Source organism: Symphalangus syndactylus, chromosome 21 (assembly GCF_028878055.3).
Source record: "Symphalangus syndactylus isolate Jambi chromosome 21, NHGRI_mSymSyn1-v2.1_pri, whole genome shotgun sequence".
NCBI lineage: Eukaryota > Metazoa > Chordata > Mammalia > Primates > Hylobatidae > Symphalangus > Symphalangus syndactylus.
In genome coordinates, this window is record NC_072443.2 from 16,121,416 (window position 1) to 16,140,837 (window position 19,422).

Here is a 19,422-nt window from a genome sequence, read left to right on the forward strand (position 1 = left end):
CAAATACACCATGGAATACTATGCAATCATAAAAAGGAATCAGATCATGTCCTTTGCAGGGACACACATGGTGCTGGAAGCCATTATCCTTAGCAAACTACTGCAGAAACAGAAAATGAAACACTGCATGTTCTTACTTATAAGTGGGAGCTGAACAATGGTAACACATGAACACATCAGGGGAACGACACACACTGGAGCCTGTCAAAGGGTCATGGTGAGGGAGAGCATCAGCAAGAATAATAGCTAATGGATGCGGGACCTAATACCTAGGTGATAGGTTAATCTGTGCAGCAAACCACCATGGCACAAGTTTACCTAGGTAACAAACCTACACATCCTGCACATGTACCTGGGAACTTAATAAAAGCTGGTGAAAAAATAAAATAAAATACAAATTACAAAAACAATACTCTCTGCTACAAGAGAAGTCATAATACCCATGAAACAAGAACAGGATACTATAAGTAAGGAGGAATTAGAGAAAAGAAAAACCAAGGAGGTTTAAAATCTGATTGATGAAAACATGTTGGACAAAGAAAAGTTAAAAAAAATTAAACATTTCATCGAATTGTTTTGGTTGAGAGTTTTCAGATTGAGACTGCTCATCAACTACATAGCAGGGAAAAGAAAAGAGTGTCAAACTAAGGTAATGTACCGAACCATCTCAGAACACTGGGGTAAAGAGACCACCAAACATTTGGGAAGAAAAAAAAAAACGAAAAAGAAAACTGATCACATACAAAGATACAGGATACAGGAATCAGAAACACAGTAGACTTCTCAAGAGCATCATGAGAAGCTAAATGATATTAGAGTCACAACTGTAATATTCTGAGCAAAAATATTATTTAAGTCAAATTCCCTAACTAAAGCATAATTCTAAACTAGAACTCTAAGGTCTGGATAGAATAAAGGCATTTTGGTTGGGAATGTGCTCCAAACTTCAGCCAAGCAGAAAGAAGTTGAGAACCCCTTCTGAAAAGAGGGGTTAACCAAGAAAGAAAAAAACACAGGATGCAGAAAACAGCAGATCCAGCATTCCAGACAAGAAAGACAAAATCAAAATTAGGTTTACGGGGTTGACCTAAAGAATATCTAACCATGTCAGATCAGGCAGCCGCAGGGAAGGCTGTAGTGAAGGTGACTTAATAGCTAAAGTCTAAAAAAATAAATTATAGGAGATTTTATAGTTTCTGTTAGAGATTTCAAGAATTCATGACAGGTATAGACAAGCATAAGTAAATGGAAAAATGGGTTTATTATTAATTCAAAGAAGAACAAAAATAGTACCAGAAAAGAAATATGGTCATAACACTATAATATTCAACTCACAGTCAACAATATTTATATGACTATAATAACTCAAATTCTGAATATTAATATAACCAATGTTTCTAACGTTCATAGACTAAAAAGAGGAAAAGCAAGGTGGAGGTGAGAAGGTGGGGAAGGAGCTATAAGTGGGCCAAATCATCATCTTCTATAATAGGAAGTCAAATAATGTATGAAATTGATACATCAACAAAGAGCAGATTAAGCACATATTCAGAAATATGGAAACAAATCCCAGAATAATTAGATAAAACAGAATGTAAAATGATGAGAAATGTGTGTGTGTGTGTGTGTGTGTGTGTGTGTGTGTGTGTGTGTGTGTGTTGGGGCAAGAGATTCCTGTATTTCATTCCAAGTTTTGTAATACTTATTATATTTTACAAATGTTACACATAAAATAAGTTTTCATGTATTGCATTCATAAACACTTAAAAATCATTTTGAAATCCACATGTCATTTTTAAAACCCAAATTTTGGACAGCAGTTCTCTGAAATCTACTCATAATTAGAAATTGTATTATTTACTTCAACTCTACTTTCTCTGTCATCCAGGATCTTTAGAGCTTAACATACGTAAACTTCTAGGGGCTATACTTCAGGAAGGTGTATAGCTGGGGCCACAGATTTGAGTGCTACTATAGACTATGATACCTACTTCTAATTTTTAGATTTGATAATGCCCAGTTAATTAGGATGTTATTTCATGACCAAAAACTATTAGAAGATCAACCACAGTATTTGATTCATGGAGTATGGCACAGTAACTTTTTTAAAATTAGGTCACACTGATCATGTCTTTGATATGATCAAATGGCACATTTAAAATATATAATGTTGAAATTTTAAACTATACAACTTCAAAGTACAAGCCCACTAGAATCAAAATACTTGAAGAATTGAGAAAATTCTTTTTCCTAGCAATATGTCTCGGAAAGTAGATAGCTATTATATTGGGAAAAAACCTTCATTCCTTTCATTGTTTTTCTTGGCATTTACAAGTGACTTATATTTCTTGAACAATTAAATGTTACTTTACTATGTATATTTTTATTATATTTATAAAAATAACATATATACTTATTTTTTTGAACAACAAAATGTTACTTGTTCTGTATAACATATCTTAAGATAGAGAATGAATTGCAAAGCACATTTAAAAACCTTCTGTAGCTACAGAGTGGTTATAGTAGCCAGACCTTTAAAAGTGAAATTGCTGCTCCATGAAAATAAAATTGAGAGGTAGACTATGAAGTATAATCAGTTTTACTTATATAAGCATAAGGTCAAAAATGATCGTATGTAACAATGCTAAAATAGAGAGTTTTATTGGAAAATGTGTATTAGATGTAGGAGCACCATCATAAAATAAAGGAGACCTCCCTATTAGTAAGTACAGTGTTTTTTCTTCTACGTTCTCTAAGAATAGGGAGCCAAGATACAGAAGGGGTTTCTCGGGCAATACCTGTCACATCCTTGATTTGGACCATCACTTTGGTTTTTTTGTTTTTCTTTTGGATTTGGATGTTGTTTTCTTACCAACAATGGAAAGTTAGTTTTTCCTTCAACTTAATCTTGTACTTATAACCCCTCAGGTCAGTTCTGACTAGCTTACACCATCTAATAAACATTTCTCAGTTTCCTAAATCAATTCTGCCAGGGGAACTGCATCTAGACAAATTCAATCTATTTGGATGATAGCTATTTTCAAAATAATTTAGAAGTTCCCACATAGCTTTTGACATGTTTAGGAATCCCCAGTAGTTCTCATCATTTCTTTAGGGAAAGTAGAGTAAATATTTCATATGGATGTCTCATTACTGGTAAGTCTAATTGCTTCTGTAATGACATTAAACCCTTTCAGTTTCCTTCTGAAGGCAGTCTATACTGCAGTAATACAGCTTTTTTTTTTTTTTCTATTCCAGAGTTAGTGGTAGTTACAGAAAAACAGCAATGAGTGTTTCTTTAAATAGAAAAGCTGTACTTGTGGGCTTTCAATGCTAACATTCAGTGACCACTAATATCATTTCTTACCAGGCAAAACTGTGTTTTATTCATTACAGAGTGGAGCACATCTTGAGACTCTTATAGAGCACTGCATGAAATGTAGGGGCAAACTGACACTTGTCGGAGCTCTGCAGGATAGAAATTTACATGCATACTTTGAACAATTCTATTTCCTCTATTCAATTCCTCTAACAAATTATGGGATTTCTCCTAGTGTTGTCGTTTGGGACTTCAAGCTGCTTAGTAGCCACAGGGAGTGTTACCAGAGATTACCCGGTGCTCAGAATGATTGAAAGGAGAGGGCTGCGTTCTGGTACACATGCACAAAGCACAAGCTTAACTCTTGAAACACAGCGGAAATCATAACACAGCTCTTTCCACAGCGGCACTCCCATTGCACCATGGGATGGCGTCTCCCAAGCCAGCAAAATACGTTTCTTTGGGGACCTGTGCAGGGCTTTGGTGCCACACTTGGGTGTGTCCTGAAGAAATGACCAGAAATAGGGATTTTATATCATGCACAGAAGTACAGGATTATTTTACTGGTACTGAAAAATAATTTAAAAATCACAATTATATTTTTGCTCCTAAAAAATCACATATCTGCGATAGTAAAATGTTTAATGAAGACTGTATATATACACATGTACATATACATACATACATATATGGGCATGTATGTGTGTGCATGTGCGAGTCTATAAATGTGTATGTCTATAGAGATTTAAATAGAACTTCAATGTATTCTAAAAGAGTGTTTCATTTCTGAGTATCTTCAGCATATCTATTGTCTCCAATTTTTTGTCATTTTGTCTCTCTTTCAATCTTCCACAGTTGCCCTGCAGTATTTTCCTCACATTGGTTTCCTCGGCCATCTTTATTTGTCCCCAGTTTTTTCCTTTCCGATACTTTATCCACTATTTATGTGATATGGTTCCAGTCAGTTTTTAACCTATTAATTGCATTTATCCAGCTAAGGAGAGCCTTGGTTCTTAAAGTTGAAGGAACATGAATATCATAACAAAATATCTCATTTTAGGGGTCCTTTTTCTAATTTTGAATTTATATGTGTGCATACATAGTATTTTTATCAAGAGTTGAAATTATAAATACTTCACTTTGAATTTCTAAGAACTGGAAAACAAGTTTTTTATACTATACTCTCTAATTTTTAAAAATCCTTACCCTGTGTCTTGCACATAATAGCTACCTGATAAATGCATGAGAGTTGAACGAGTGATAAACTTCAGATAGATGTAATATCTCAAATAGACTTTGAGAAAATGCATTTCATTTTAACGAACTGCAAAAGCTTACAAGTATATGAACAATGTAAGTTAATTAAACTTTCAAATAATTTTTTCTTTACATCGAAGCTTTCATTGAAAAGACAGAAAACAAGATAATTCTAACTTGTCACTGCTTACCATGAGCCATGAGTAACTGTCCTTATATGGCCCAGTTTTTAATGTTAGCAATACTTAAAAGCAAATAAAAATTGATAAAATAAAAATTCATAATTTAGAAGAAAGTTTTACCGAAGACAGTCAGCTCTGCTGGGTCACTGTCCCTTTCTCCCACCATATTGGTGCCAACACAAGTATACATCCCTGCATCACTTTTCCTGGTATTGGAGATCATCAGTTTTCCACCACGGATCTGTTAAAATCAAACAAAAAGAAAAGAGAAGGGAAGAAAAAGGAACAGAATAGAAAATGAAAGGTTATTAATAAATAGTTTTGAGTATTTAAGCATATTTCCCAAAGGAAAAAACTCTCCCATTATTTTGGCATTTGCAGGTATGTGTTCTTTTCTTCAATTCACCCTCAGTATAAGTTTCCATACCTTCTTCATAGAAAATATTTTTTTAAGGCAGCTGTCCTCTCTTTCCTGATCCTATTTTGGGTCTTGTGACTGACCTCCCTAAATCCCAGTAGTCTTCACACTGAAATTCATTTGAATAAATTGCTATTGTCATTTGTCATCAGAAAGAAACACTAGATATTCATTTTAAATAATCTAATAAAATCCTACTGAATCAGAGGGATTCAGAAAGTATATATATCCACACTGACTAGGCATATTCTGGACACTTAAGAGACAGCAGTAAATCAAATGGTAAAAATATTTGCCTCCCTAGAATTCACATTTCAACTGTTAATATTAATCATCTTTGTTTCATCTTTTTTTTGTTTGTTTGTTTTTTTTGAGACAGAGTCTCGCTCTGTCACCCAGGCTGGAGTGCAGTGGTGCAATCTTGGCTCACTGCAAGCTCTGCCTGCCGGGTTCACGCCATTCTCCTGCCTCAGTGTCTCCGAGTAGCTAGGACTACAGGTGCCCGCCACCACACCCGGCTAATTTTTTTTGTATTTTTAGTAGAGACGGGGTTTCACCGTGGTCTCGATCTCCTGACCTCATGATCCGCCCGCCTCGGCCTCCCAAAGTGCTGGGATTACAAGTGTGAGCCACCGGGCCCGGCCCTTTGTTTCATCTTAATTGTATTTAAGAGATAATTCTTGGAGAAAATGGCAGGTTGGATAAAAACAAACACAGTTTATAAAATGGTAATATGTATTGGTATAAACCATTAGCATCTAATAGGTTCCCCTTCAAGTTTTCTTAAATGAGAAGAATTTATTGGCTGACAAAAACAAATGCAATAATATTAAAATATGTATTTGCTAAAGAGGACATTAAAGCAGAGTTAGGCTTTCAGTAAATCTATAACTCATAGTTTTTTTTTAACAGTTTTTTTTGTATTCATTTAATTCAATATTAGCTTTACAATGATTGAGTGTTCTTGAAGAAATACAAGATAAGAACATGTTGGTTTTCTCCGTTATTTTTTAATTTCACAGGCAAACACATATACATTGGTTCTGATCAGAGATGTTTCAAGATTTACAACTTGTCATGTTATAGAAAGGAAGTTTCAACTTTTTTTTACATAGGTGGAAAAGACCATTAACCTGTTCTCAATTCTGTCTGGTAGAATAAAATGAGAGCTCATAAAATTGGCTATGAAGGCCATTTCTCCTTGCCGTTGAAGCTGAGAGCTAGGTAACATGACTTGATTTGACCAATGGAACTACAGCAAACACTTCACGGGAAGAAAGGTTCTTGTACAATGTGTCTTGCCTTCTCTTGCTGAGTTGGAACCGAGACCAACATGGGAACCAACTGAACTAGCATGCTGGAAAATTAGAGATCATAAGGAGGGGAACCAAGATACCCAGCCGAGAGTCAACCAATTGCCAGACTTGTGAGTAAGGTCATCCTGGACTCTTCAGCTGCCAGCACACCTTTAAATAGGTAAGAGCTAAATGCTATAAACATAAACTACCAAGCCATAAACAATGATTTTACTCCATCATCAGGAGTACCTTTTCATAAATTTGGTACCCAAGCAAGACCACTGAGAACAAAACTCTCTTTGGTAATGTAGATTTCACAGTGTTAACAGCAAGACTAGTGTTGGGGCTCAGAAAACAATATCCCAAAATGTGGTGCTTTGGTTTTCAATTTCTTTGAACTAAAAGAAATTGTAAGCCAAGAGGTGGCGCCAAGATGGCCAAATAGGAACAGCTCTCGTCTACAGCTCCCAGCGTGAGTGACGCAGAAGATGGGTGATTTCTGCATTTCCACCTGAGGTACTGGGTTCATCTCACTAGGGAGTGCCAAACAGTGGGTGCAGGACAGTCGGTGCAGCGCACTGTGCATGAGCCGAAGCAGGGCGAGGCATTGCCTCACTTGGGAAGCGCAAGGGGTCAGGGAGTTCCCATTTCTAGTCAAAGAAAGGGGTGACAGACGGCACCTGGAATATCGGGTCAGTCCCACCCTAATACTGCACTTTTCCAACAGGCTTGGAAAACGGCACACCACGAGATTGTGTCCCGCACCTGGCTCGGACGGTCCTACGCCCACAGAGTCTCACTGATTGCTAACACAGCAGTCTGAGACCAAACTGCAACGTGGCAGCAAGGCTGGGGGAGGGGTGCCCGCCATTGCCCAGGCTTGCTTAGGTAAACAAAGCAGCCAGGAAGATCCAACTGCGTGGAACCCACCACAGCTCAAGGAGACCTGCCTGCCTCTGTGGGATCCACCTCTGGGGGCAGGGCACAGACAAACAAAAAGACAGCAGTAACCTCTGCAGACGTAAATGTCCCTGTCTGACAGCTTTGAAGAGAGTAGTGGTTCTCCCAGCACGCAGCTAGAGATCTGAGAAGGGGCAGACTGCCTTTTAAAGTGGGACCCTGACCCCCAAGCAGCCTAATTGGGAGGCATCCCCCAGTAGGGGCAGACTGACACCTCACACGGCCAGGTACTCCTCTGAGACAAAACTTCCAGAGGAACGATCAGGCAGCAGCACTCGCGGTTCATAAAAATCCACTGTTCTGCAGCCACTGCTGCTGACACCCAGCCAAACAGCGTCTGGAGTGGACCTCTAGCAAACTCCAAAAGACCTGCAGCTGAGGGTCCTGTCTGGTAGAAGGAAAACTAACAAACAAAGGACACCCACATCAAAAACCCATCTGTACATCACCATCATCAAACACCAAAAGTAGAAAAAACTACAAAGATGGGGAGAAAACAGAGCAGAAAAACTGGAAACTCTAAAAAGCAGAGCACCTCTCCTCCTCCAAAGGAATGCAGATCCTCACCAGCAATGGAACAAACCTGGATGAAGAATGACTTTGACAAGTTGAGAGAAGAAGGCTTCAGACGATCAAACTACTCCGAGCTATCGGAGGAAATTCAAAACAATGGCAAAGAAGTTAAAAACTTTGAAAAAAAATTAGACGAATGTTTAACTAAAATAACCAATGCAGACAAGTGCTTAAAGGAGCTGATGGAGCTGAAAGCCAAGTTTCGAGAACTATGTGAAGAATGCAGAAGCCTCCGTAGCTGATGCGATCAACTGGAAGAAAGGGTATCAGTGATGGAAGATGAAATGAATGAAATGAAGTGAGAAGGGAAGTTTAGAGAAAAAAAGAATAAAAAGAAATGAACAAAGCCTCCAAGAAATATGGGACTATGTGAAAAGACCAAACCTATGTCTGATTGGTGTACCTGAAAGTGATGGGGAGAATAGAACCAAGCTGGAAAACACTCTGCAAGATATATCCAGGAGAACTTCCCCAATCTAGCAAGGTAGGCCAACATTCAGATTCAGGAAATACAGAGAACGCCACAAAGATACTCCTCGAGAAGAGCAACTCCAAGACATATAATTGTCAGATTCACCAAAGTTGAAATGAAGGAAAAAATGTTAAGGGCGGCCAGACAGAAAGGTCGGGTTACCCACAAAGGGAAGCCCATCAGACTAACAGCTGATCTCTGGGCAGAAACTCTACAAGCCAGAAGAGAGTGGCGGCCAATATTCAACATTCTTAAAGAAAAGAATTTTCAACCCAGAATTTCATATCCAGCCAAACTAAGCTTCATAAGTGAAGGACAAATAAAATACTTTACAGAGAAGCAAATGCTGAGTGATTTTGTCACCACCAGGCCTGCCCTAAAACAGCTCCTGAAGGAAGCACTAAACATGGAAAGGAACAACCAGTACCAGCCACTGCAAAAACATGCCAAATTGTAAAGACCATCGAGGCTAGGAAGAAACTGCATCAACTAACAAGCAAAATAACCAGCTAACATCATAATGGCAGGATCAAATTCACACATACCAATATTAACTTTGAATGTAAATGGGCTAAATGCTCCAATTAAAAGACACAGACTGGCAAATTGGATAAGGAGTCAAGACCCATCGGTGTGCTGTATTCAGGAAACCCATCTCACATGCAGAGACACACATAGACTCAAAATAAAGGGATGAAGGAAGAACTACCAAGCAAATGGAAAACAAAAAAAGGCAGGGGTTACAATCCTAGTCTCTGATAAAATAGACTTTAAACCAACAAAGATCAAAAGAGACAAAGAAGGCCATTACATAATGGTAAAGGGATCAATTCAAGAAGAAGAGCTAACTATCCTAAATATATATGCACCCAATACAGGAACACCCAGATTCATAAAGCAAGTCCTCAGTGACCTACAAAGGGACTTAAACTCTCACACAATAATAATGGGAGATTTTAACACCCCACTGTCAACATTAGACAAATCAACGAGACAGAAAGTTAACAAGGATATCCAGGAATTGAACTCAGCTCTACACAAAGTGGACCTAATAGACATCTACAGAACTCTCCACCCCAAATCAACAGAATATACATTTTATTCAGCACCACACCACACCTATTCCAAAATTGACCACATAGTTGGAAGTAAAGCTCTCCTCAGCAAATGTAAAAGAACAGAAATGATAACAAACTGTCTCTCAGACCACAGTGCAATCAAACTAGAACTCAGGATTAAGAAACTCACTCAAAACCGCTCAACTACATGGAAACTAAACAACCTGCTCCTGAATGACTACTGGGTACATAACGAAATGAAGGCAGAAATAAAGATGTTCCTTGAAACCAACGAGAACAAAGACACAACATACCAGAATCTCTGGGACACGTTCAAAGCAGTGTGTAGAGGGAAATTTATAGCACTAAATGCCCACAAGACAAAGCAGGAAAGATCCAAAATTCACACCCTAACATCACAATTAAAAGAACTAGAAAAGCAAGAGCAAACACATTCAAAAGCTAGCAGAAGGCAAGAAATAACTAAAATCAGGGCAGAACTGAAGGAAAGAGAGACACAAAAAACCCTTCAAAAAATTAATGAATCCAGGAGCTGGTTTTTTGAAATGATCAACAAAATTGATAGACCGCTAGCAAGACTAATAAAGAAGAAAAGAGAGAAGAATCAAATAGATGCAATAAAAAAATGATAAAGGGGATATCACCATAGATCCCACAGAAATACAATCTACCATCAGAGAATACTACAAACACCTCTATGCAAATAAACTAGAAAATCTAGAAGAAATGGATAAATTCCTCAACAAATACACCCTCCCAAGACTAAACCAGGAAGAAGTTGAATCTCTGAATAGACCAATAACAGGCTCTGAAATTGTGGCAATAATCAATAGCTTACCAACCAAAAAGAGTCCAGGACCTGATGGATTCACAGCCGAATTCTACCAGAAGTACAAGGAGGAACTGGTACCATTCCTTCTGAAACTATTCCAATCAATAGAAAAAGAGGGAATCCTCCCTAACTCATTTTATGAGGCCAGCATCATCCTGATACCAAAGTCTGGCAGAGACACAACCAAAAAAGAGAATTTCAGACCAATATCCTTGATGAACATTGATGCAAAATCCTCAATAAAATACTGGCAAACTGAATCCAGCAGCACACCAGAAAGCTTATCCACCATGATCAAGTGGGCTTCATCCCTGGGATGCAAGGCTGGTTCAACATACACAAATCAATAAATGTAATCCAGCATATAAAGAGAACCAAAGATAAAAACCACATGATTATCTCAATAGATGCAGAAAAGGCCTTTGACAAAATTCAACAACGCTTCATGCTAAAAACTCTCAATAAATTAGGTATTGATGGGACATATCTCAAAATAATAAGAGCTATCTATGACAAACCCACAGCCAATATCATACTGAATGGGCAAAAACTGGAAGCATTCCCTTTGAAAACTGGCACAACACAGGGATGCCCTCTCTCACCACTCCTATTCAACATAGTGTTGGAAGTTCTGGCCAGGACAATCAGGCAGGAGAAGGAAATAAAGGGTATTCAATTAGGAAAAGAGGAAGTCAAACTGTCCCTGTCTGCAGATGACATGATTGTATATCTAGAAAACCCCATTGTCTCAGCCCAAAATCTCCTCAAGCTGATAAGCAACTTCAGCAAAGTCTCAGGATACAAAATCAATGTACGAAAATCACAAGCATTCTTCTACACCAATAACAAAGAGAGAGTCAAATCATGAGTGAACTCCCATTCACAATTGCTTCAAAGAGAATCAAATACCTAGGAATCCAACTTACAAGGGACATGAAGGACCTCTTCAAGGAGAACTACAAACCACTGCTCAATGAAATAAAAGAGGATACAAACAAATGGAAGAACATTCCATGCTCATGGGTTGGAAGAATCAATATCATGAAAATGTCCATACTGCCCAAGGTAATTTATAGATTCAATGCCATCCCCATCAAGCTACCAGTGACTTTCTTCACGGAATGGGAAAAAACTACTTTAAAGTTCATATGGAACCAAAAAAGAGCCCGCATTGACAAGTCAATCCTAAGCCAAAAGAACAAAGCTGGAGGCATCACACTACCTGACTTCAAACTATACTACAAGGCTACAGTAACCAAAACAGCATGGTACTGGTACCACAACAGAGACATAGATCAATGGAACAGAACAGAGCCCTCAGAAATAATGCCACATATCTACAACTATCTGATCTTTGACAAACCTGACAAAAACAAGCAATGGGGAAAGGATTCCCTATTTAATAAATGGTGCTGGGAGAACGGGCTAGCCATATGTAGAAAGCTGAAACTGGATCCCTTCCTTACACCTTATACAAAAATTAAGTCAAGATAGATTACAGACTTACATGTTAGACCTAAAACCATTAAAACCCTAGAAAAAAACCTAGGCAATACCATTTAGGACATAGGTGTGGGCAAGGACTTCACGTCTAAAACATCAAAAGCAACGGCAACAAAAGCCAAAATTGACAAATGGGGTCTAATTGAACTCAAGAGCTTCTGCACAGCAAAAGAAACTACTATCAGAGTGAACAGGCAACCTACAAAATGGGAGAAAATTTTCGCAACCTACTCATCTGACAAAGGGCCAATATCCAGAATCTACAATGAACTCAAACAAATTTACAAGAAAAAAACAAACAACCCCATCAAAAAGTGGGTGAAGGACATGAACAGACACTTCTCAAGAGAAGACATCTATGCAGCCAAAAAACACATGAAAAAATGCTCATCATCACTGGCCATCAGAGAAATGCAAATCATAACCACAATGAGATACCATCTCACACCAGTTAGAATGGCCATCATTAAAAAATCAGGAAACAACAGGTGCTGGAGAGGATGTGGAGAAATAGGAACACTTTTACACTGTTGGTGGGACTGTAAACTAGTTCAACCATTGTGGAAGTCAGTGTGGCGATTCCTCAGGGATCTAGAACTAGAAATACCATTTGACCCAGCCATCCCATTACTGGGTATATACCCAAAGCACTATAAATCATGCTGCTACAAAGACACATGCACACATATGTTTATTGCGGCACTATTCACAGTAGCAAACACTTGGAAACCACCCAAATGTCCAATAACGATAGACTGGATTAAGAAAATGTGGCACATATACACCATGGAATACTATGCAGCCATAAAAAATGATGAGTTCGTGTCCTTTGTAGGGTCATGGATGAAACTGGAAACCATCATTCTCAGTAAACTATCACAAGGACAAAAAACCAAACACCGCATGTTCTCACTCATAGGTGGGAACTGAACAATGAGAACACATGGACCCAGGAAGGGGAACATCACACTCCGGGGACTGTTGTGTGGTAGGGGGAGGGGGCAGGGACAGCATTAGGAGATATACCTAATGCTAAATGACGAGTTAATGGGTGCAGCACACCAACATGGCACATGGATACATATGTAACAAACCTGCACATTGTGCACATGTACCCTAAAACAAAGTATAATAATAATAATTTTAAAAAATAAAATAAAAAAAAAGAAATTGTAAGTCATTAGAAACTTCCTTAACATCAATGTCTCTCTGACATTCCTTTGTTTCTCCCCTCCCCTTGCCCCAAGAACAGAGACAGAAGGTCTCTGAAGTTTCCTTATCTGACTGAGAAAGGTTATTCCAAAAGAAAAACAATTGCCTTAAATCCCGTCTGAAATCTCAGTAACCAGCAAAAATTAATCACCAAAGAAGAAACTAAAGGTCATTACCATGCCTACTGGACAGACTGTTCAACTACTCTTCTTGGGATTGTTATGTGAGACTTTATCTACATAATAAGACAACCTTTGTTTGCAATGCAGTTCTGCCCCTCACCTTCCCAAACTTGTCACCACCTCTCCCAGAGGCCAGAGGAACTTTGTCTATTTGTTGGGCCCATTCATCTTCTCTGAAAATCATTTAGTCTTCCTCTAAAATTGCCTACTATTCCCACTTCCCTCTATCCTATGAAGAGGGTAATTAAGCTTCAACCATCTAGCCCGTCTTTGAGTTTTACAGTTTGTGTGATTCCCTTGCACTTACATATAAATACATTTGTATGCTCCTCCTTCCATTAAACTGTCTATTGCCAGTTTATTTCAGCAGACTAAAAGACTTAAACCTTTAGAGGGTGAAGGGAAAAATTCTCTTTGCTTCTATACCAGAAACACATGAATATACATTGTCATCCCTTCCACAGCCTATCTAGTTCTGTTTTAGGTTGTAATCACACTTTGCACAAAGGAAAAATCCTCATTTGTAATAAACATATTTTTAAGATAATAGGTATCAATACTTTATAGATTTTTTTATTAAAATGGCACATTTATTCAGTCAAATGAGAAATTATCTTAAATGTATTCACTCTCAGTTGTATTGAATATAAAAATTACACTACTGAAGAATATCAGAAAGTTAAGCAATTATATACTATTTCTGTGGGTTGGTTCTCACTTAAAAACTTCACATACAAGTGTTGCATGGATCCTCTGAAGAAACAAAATGATTACGCGCCATTTGCCTGTTTCTGTGTGTTTCATTTTGAATTTTAATCAGCTGATGAATCTGATTATAAATTTCCTTTGAAAACAGTTATTTTTCTACATGCAGAATCCCTCAGCTATTTTGATTTCGATTTTATTTCATATCTATTCAATTTGCTTTTAAGTCAATTCATGTATAAAATTTTACTGTTATAAATATTATTTATTTGGAAAAACTGGGAAAAGAATTTGAGATATTTATCACCTTAAATTACTTTCTCTTATAATTTTTGAAAATCGTGCAAAATTAGATGTAGTTAACGTGGTTTATGGCTGTCATTTATACTTTAACACTCATGTACTGCATGATCAACAGAAGCTTCTGCAGATTTTATAAAAGAGCTACAACATCAGCCAGGTGCGGTGGCTCACGCCTGTAATCACAGCACTTTGGGAGGCTGAGGCGGGTGGATCATGAGGTCAAGAGATGGAGACCGCCCTGGCCAACAAGGTGAAACCCCATCTCTACAAAAAATACAAAAAATAGCTGGGCATGGTGGTGTACACCTGTAGTCCCAGCTACTTGGGAAGCTAAGGCAGAAGAATCACTTGAAACCGGGAGGCAGAGGTTGCAGTGAGCAGGATCGCACCACTGCACTCCAGCCTGGGTGACAGAGAAAGACTCAGTTTCAAAAAAGAAAAAAAAGAGCTAAAATATCAATATTGCAGTGTAAAGATATAATTCAGATTGGTGCAATTATTAATATTTCATGTACACTTGATTTACATAATTTTTGTCTCTTGTAGTCTCATCCAAATGTTTTTAAATCTTTTCAAGGCAGTATAAATTGTAATTATCATTCAAATACAATTGTATTAATAATAAGTTAAAGAATAAAATACATCTATTTTGTACTTTGAGACTGAAAATTCAATCTCTCTGGGCCATGATTTTAATGTAACTCACACTTATTCTTTCTTCCTTATCATCAATTCGAACTTTGTCTTTTCTCCAGTAGATGGTGGGTTCTGGGTGTCCCCGGGGAGGCTGGCACTCCAGGATTGCAGGCTCCCCAGCTGCCACTACAACGTCTGTGGGGTTTTGTCGGAAGTCATCTCGTAACACTGAGGAAAAATAATTACAGGAAAAGAAAACTCAACGACAGTAACTTAGGCTTTTTGTTGTACAAGGTAACTTCAAGTCTTGTTTACCTTGTTCTAGTAAAAATTGCCGGATTTTTACTGAGAACATAGCTGTATCTACCTTAAAATATTCTAGAGCCAACATAAATGATCATCAACAGGAGAATGGCTGACTAAATGATCACGCACCTTTGCTCAAAAATTCAACTTTAAAAATGAAATCAGTCAAAAAAATGAGAAATATTCATGTACAGTTCTGTGATTAATTTAAAAAGCAAGGTGCAGAACCCTTCATTAGCATGATTCTATTTTCTATATAGAAACTCATATATATGTGTGTGTGCGTGTGTACGTGTGTGTGCGCATATATATATGCATGTGGTTTGTGAGCCCGCAAGCCTAACAGTATGTGAGGGAAAGTGGGGTGAGAATTCTTTGAGAAAGTCCTTTCTTATGACATGAACATGGACAAGATCCACACTGTTTTCATTACACTTCAGAAGACAGATTCATAGTTCACCCTTGCAGCACACTAGCACCCACATATGCAAGGCTACATTTTCATTCTCTCTGCAACTCCACCTGCCGAGTGACATCTGGGCAGCGTGACATTCAGGGCAGAGAGATCCCTTATAGCAGTTTTGCTGTCTGAAATTTCCCTCCTTTCATTAAGGAGAACAGCAGGTTGGACCTCTGCTGTAACCACCGAAAATCTGGCGCACCTGCCTCTCCAAATGTCACCTATCTATCTACTTGTGCTTCTCTGCTCCTGACAAGATGAAAAGCCTGGAGAGATGGCTCAGCCCTATCGGACTGCGTTTATGTGGTAAATCAGAGCTACATTAGTTTTACGGTAAACATTCAAAAAAGTAGTTGAGATCAGCAAATGTGCCATATACTACAACTGCCTCTGCTTTTCATGACTGGCTTCACTGTTTCTGTCTTGGACATTCCAACACCGACATGTTTGGTTCCAAAGTACCTCGAGGTAAAATGAACCTGCACACACACACACACACACACACACAGACACACGCACACATCAGATGTTTGAAATCAACATTAGGCAGCTTGTGGTAGCCTGTTATGTAAATCATGTGCCGCTAGTGTGGACTGGGTCAAACCAACTGCCTTCCGTGTCCTATAATGAGACCCACTTCAGCACTCTGCTTCTTTGTTGTGCCAAGTCTGTAGGTTAATCGTCATTCTCCAAATAAATAAAAATCCCTGTCCTTAAAAGAACTCCAGAGAGACAACTCAGTGACTTTCAGGGTTTTTCTTTTCTCGTCTTTTGCAATACATCCTTTAACACGGTTTTCCATCTTAATGAAGTCACGGCCCTTTATGAGATTAGAGAACCTTGTCTCTTATCGAAGGAGCGGTAAGAAATAATTCAGCACAAATTGTTCACTCTCAGTTTATAAGCTGATTAATTTACTGATTTCACTGCTAAAGAAATGTGTTCCATTTCAGCACTGTGAACTGCATATTTCTGGCCCCCTTGTCTAACTGGCAAGAAAGGTGTGATTTATATGCATAAGGATTTGCTTCTCAATGGGCTGAGGAAAGTGTGCATTTAAATGTGACATTCATGAACTGATGAGAAGGGGTTAACACCGTGGTTCCCTCTTGCAGGTAAATCCTCCAGGGAGAGCAAGCTGGTGACTCATTTATATTCTAAATACAGAACAGCTGCCTATTTATGCAATGTTAAGAAGTGCAAAAATATGGTAACAGGGTGATGAGCACCCCTACAATATCCGGTACTGGCAACAAATGGTGTTTTTGCAGGCCCTCAATCTGTTCCAAAATGGCACATCTGGCCAGTTGAAGGGCCTTCTCCAGATCTGCTCTCCTAAAAAATGGTATGCCAAAAAGCCTAAGCACAAATGGTACTTAATACCATTGCAAATCATTCAGAAATACAACGTTACACCAATTTGCCACGATCCATTTTTTTTTAAAAGGTCCTTTGACATGAGGGATAGAAAGAAGAAAAACATCACAACAAACTGTAAGGACTGGTACTCTTTAACAATAAAACATGTGCTTATGGCATTCAACAAAAAGAGGGAAAATGACTCCAATTTGCAAATGAAGCCAAGAAATCTAACATCAACTGTAATTTTAGGCTTTCAGACTATTCACCGAGAGAGCAGGGTGAGATAATGATATAATTGATACTGTACCCTCTTCAACTTGTAATATGCTCTTTGGGGTTTGTATAGTACTCAGTAAATCTGTCTGTGTTTAGTGATATCATTTATTTTACCCTAAGTCTTCAGGATATTATAATATGTTTCTTCTCTCTCTCTCTCAGTTGAAAAACATGCTTTTCAGCAGGTTCCAGCATAGACAGCCTAGAACTTATTTTTAGAAAAAGGAATAAAATCATTTTTACTCTTCTCAAAATTTGAAGGAAGATATATATATTCTGATATTTGTTTATGTTTCTGAGGTCTGTATTTACATTCATAAATGTAAGAAAAATAAAATAAAATAGTATCTATCAGTTCCCATTTTTGTGCTAATTATTAATTTCTGCCTTGGATTTTGCCCTGTGCTCTTTATCGTAGCCGATAAAAACAAGAAAGTGTTAGCTATGGTGAAGTATTCCCATGTGTTGGATGAAGAGAACTAAAATGGTCTGGTAAATGTAGAAAATAGCAAAGCAATTTCAAATTCTAAATTGAATGTGTGTGTGCGTGTGTATTCCCCCTAAATCCTCTATCCTAGAAAGAACTGAAAACTATATTTTCAAGTGTGACTTGACAAGCATGTCAAAAGAAGAGCACATACCACAGTGTGTGTTACCTGATTCTCCAAAGTCTTTAAATATGATGAAGAAAAATAAATCTGATGAGAGGGTAGCAGCAGTTGTGTTTTAAAGAAAAAGGATATACTGTTTCCATAATGGCTGTGTTAAGTTACATTTCTACCAAGTTGTAGGGGCCAATGGAAAACTTCCCCTTTGCCTCTGATGTTTCACTGAAAAATCAACTCACAAAAAGCAGATTAACTTGAGAAAAGGTATACAAATTTATTAGCGTACCCTGAGGAGAGTCACAGAGTAATTGCCTAACACCGCTATGGTAAACCAATGCTTTTATATACTCCGTTCCTTAGGGGAAAGGGAGATGGGTAAGTATAGATAATTTTTAGGCGGTTTCAATAACCTTAAAGAACATACAATAGCCTGGGACAAAGACTTTCCGGCTCACAAGGGGACGATGGTTTTTGACGAAAGTTTGCCCAGGTTTGTTGTCCTACTTCAGTCTTCCTTTCTGCGATATCATTTGAGCTCATGAAAATTCAGGGAAGGGGCCAGAGGTCATGGTTTTCTTCTCTGGTAGGTCCGGACTTTAGGAGGTAAGAAACTTTGGAGACCAACTTCATGCTGTGCTTCAGGAGACACAGGACTGAGAGCTGGGGGTTTGCAGGAAGGAAGGTCAGAGAGACCCTGAGGCTTCCTCTTCAGTTCAGCATGTCCAAGTGCTGCTATAGGAGCTAGAAATTGTTTGGCACATAGTGAGGGTAAACGAGTCCTCAGCGAGGCTTCCCTTTCAACAAAAAACAGCCCCAAATAATTTCTAACAGAGTAGCCTGTAGCCGGGCGCGGTGGCTCACTCCTGTAATCCCAGCACTTTGGGAGGCCGGGGCGGGCGGATCACGAGGTCAGGAGATCGAGACCACAGTGAAACCCCGTCTCTACTAAAAATACAAAAAATTAGCCGGGCGTGATGGCGGCGCCTGTAGTCCCGGCTACTCGGGAGGCTGAGGCAGGAGAATGGCGTGAACCCGGGAGGCGGAGCTTGCAGTGAGCCGAGATTGCGCCACTGCACTCCAGCCTGGGCGACAGCGAGACACCATCTCAAAAAAAAAAAAAAAAGAAAAAGAAAAAAAAAGAGCAGTCTGTAAAATCGAACTGCAGACATAGAGAAGCAAGCCGGAAGCTTGCACGGGTGAACACGGGCGGCTGTGCCAATAGAAAGGGATATCCCTGGAAGCCAAGTCTGTTCAACACGGAGGCTCCATCTTCTTCTTCTTTCTTCTTCTTCTTCCTCTTCCTTCTCTTCCTCTTCATCTTCTTTCTTCTCTTCTTCTCTCCTTCTCCTTCTTCCTTTTTTTTTCCGCCACAGGTGCAGTAAAAAAGCAGGCAACATGGTGCCGTCCAGGTACAGAATTCATCCGCATAATGAAAGGCTAGGGTGGGGTGGCCAACTTCTTCACGCTCTGTGTAAATGA

The 19,422-nt window shown here is 38.7% G+C and overlaps 1 protein-coding gene across 19 annotated transcripts in view; it reads right to left on the reverse strand.

Moving 5' to 3' along the window:
* Positions 1–19,422, reverse strand: part of ROBO2 (roundabout guidance receptor 2) — a 1,378,235-nt gene that overhangs the window by 166,741 nt on the left and 1,192,072 nt on the right. For all 19 annotated transcript variants that reach the window (XM_063630541.1, XM_063630549.1, XM_063630540.1 and 16 more), the window contains exons 3-4: positions 15,002–15,159; positions 4,879–4,999 (exon numbers count right to left, since the gene is read on the reverse strand). In XM_063630541.1, coding sequence (XP_063486611.1) covers positions 4,879–4,999; positions 15,002–15,159 — 279 coding nt within the window. The remainder of the gene's footprint in view (positions 1–4,878; positions 5,000–15,001; positions 15,160–19,422) is intronic.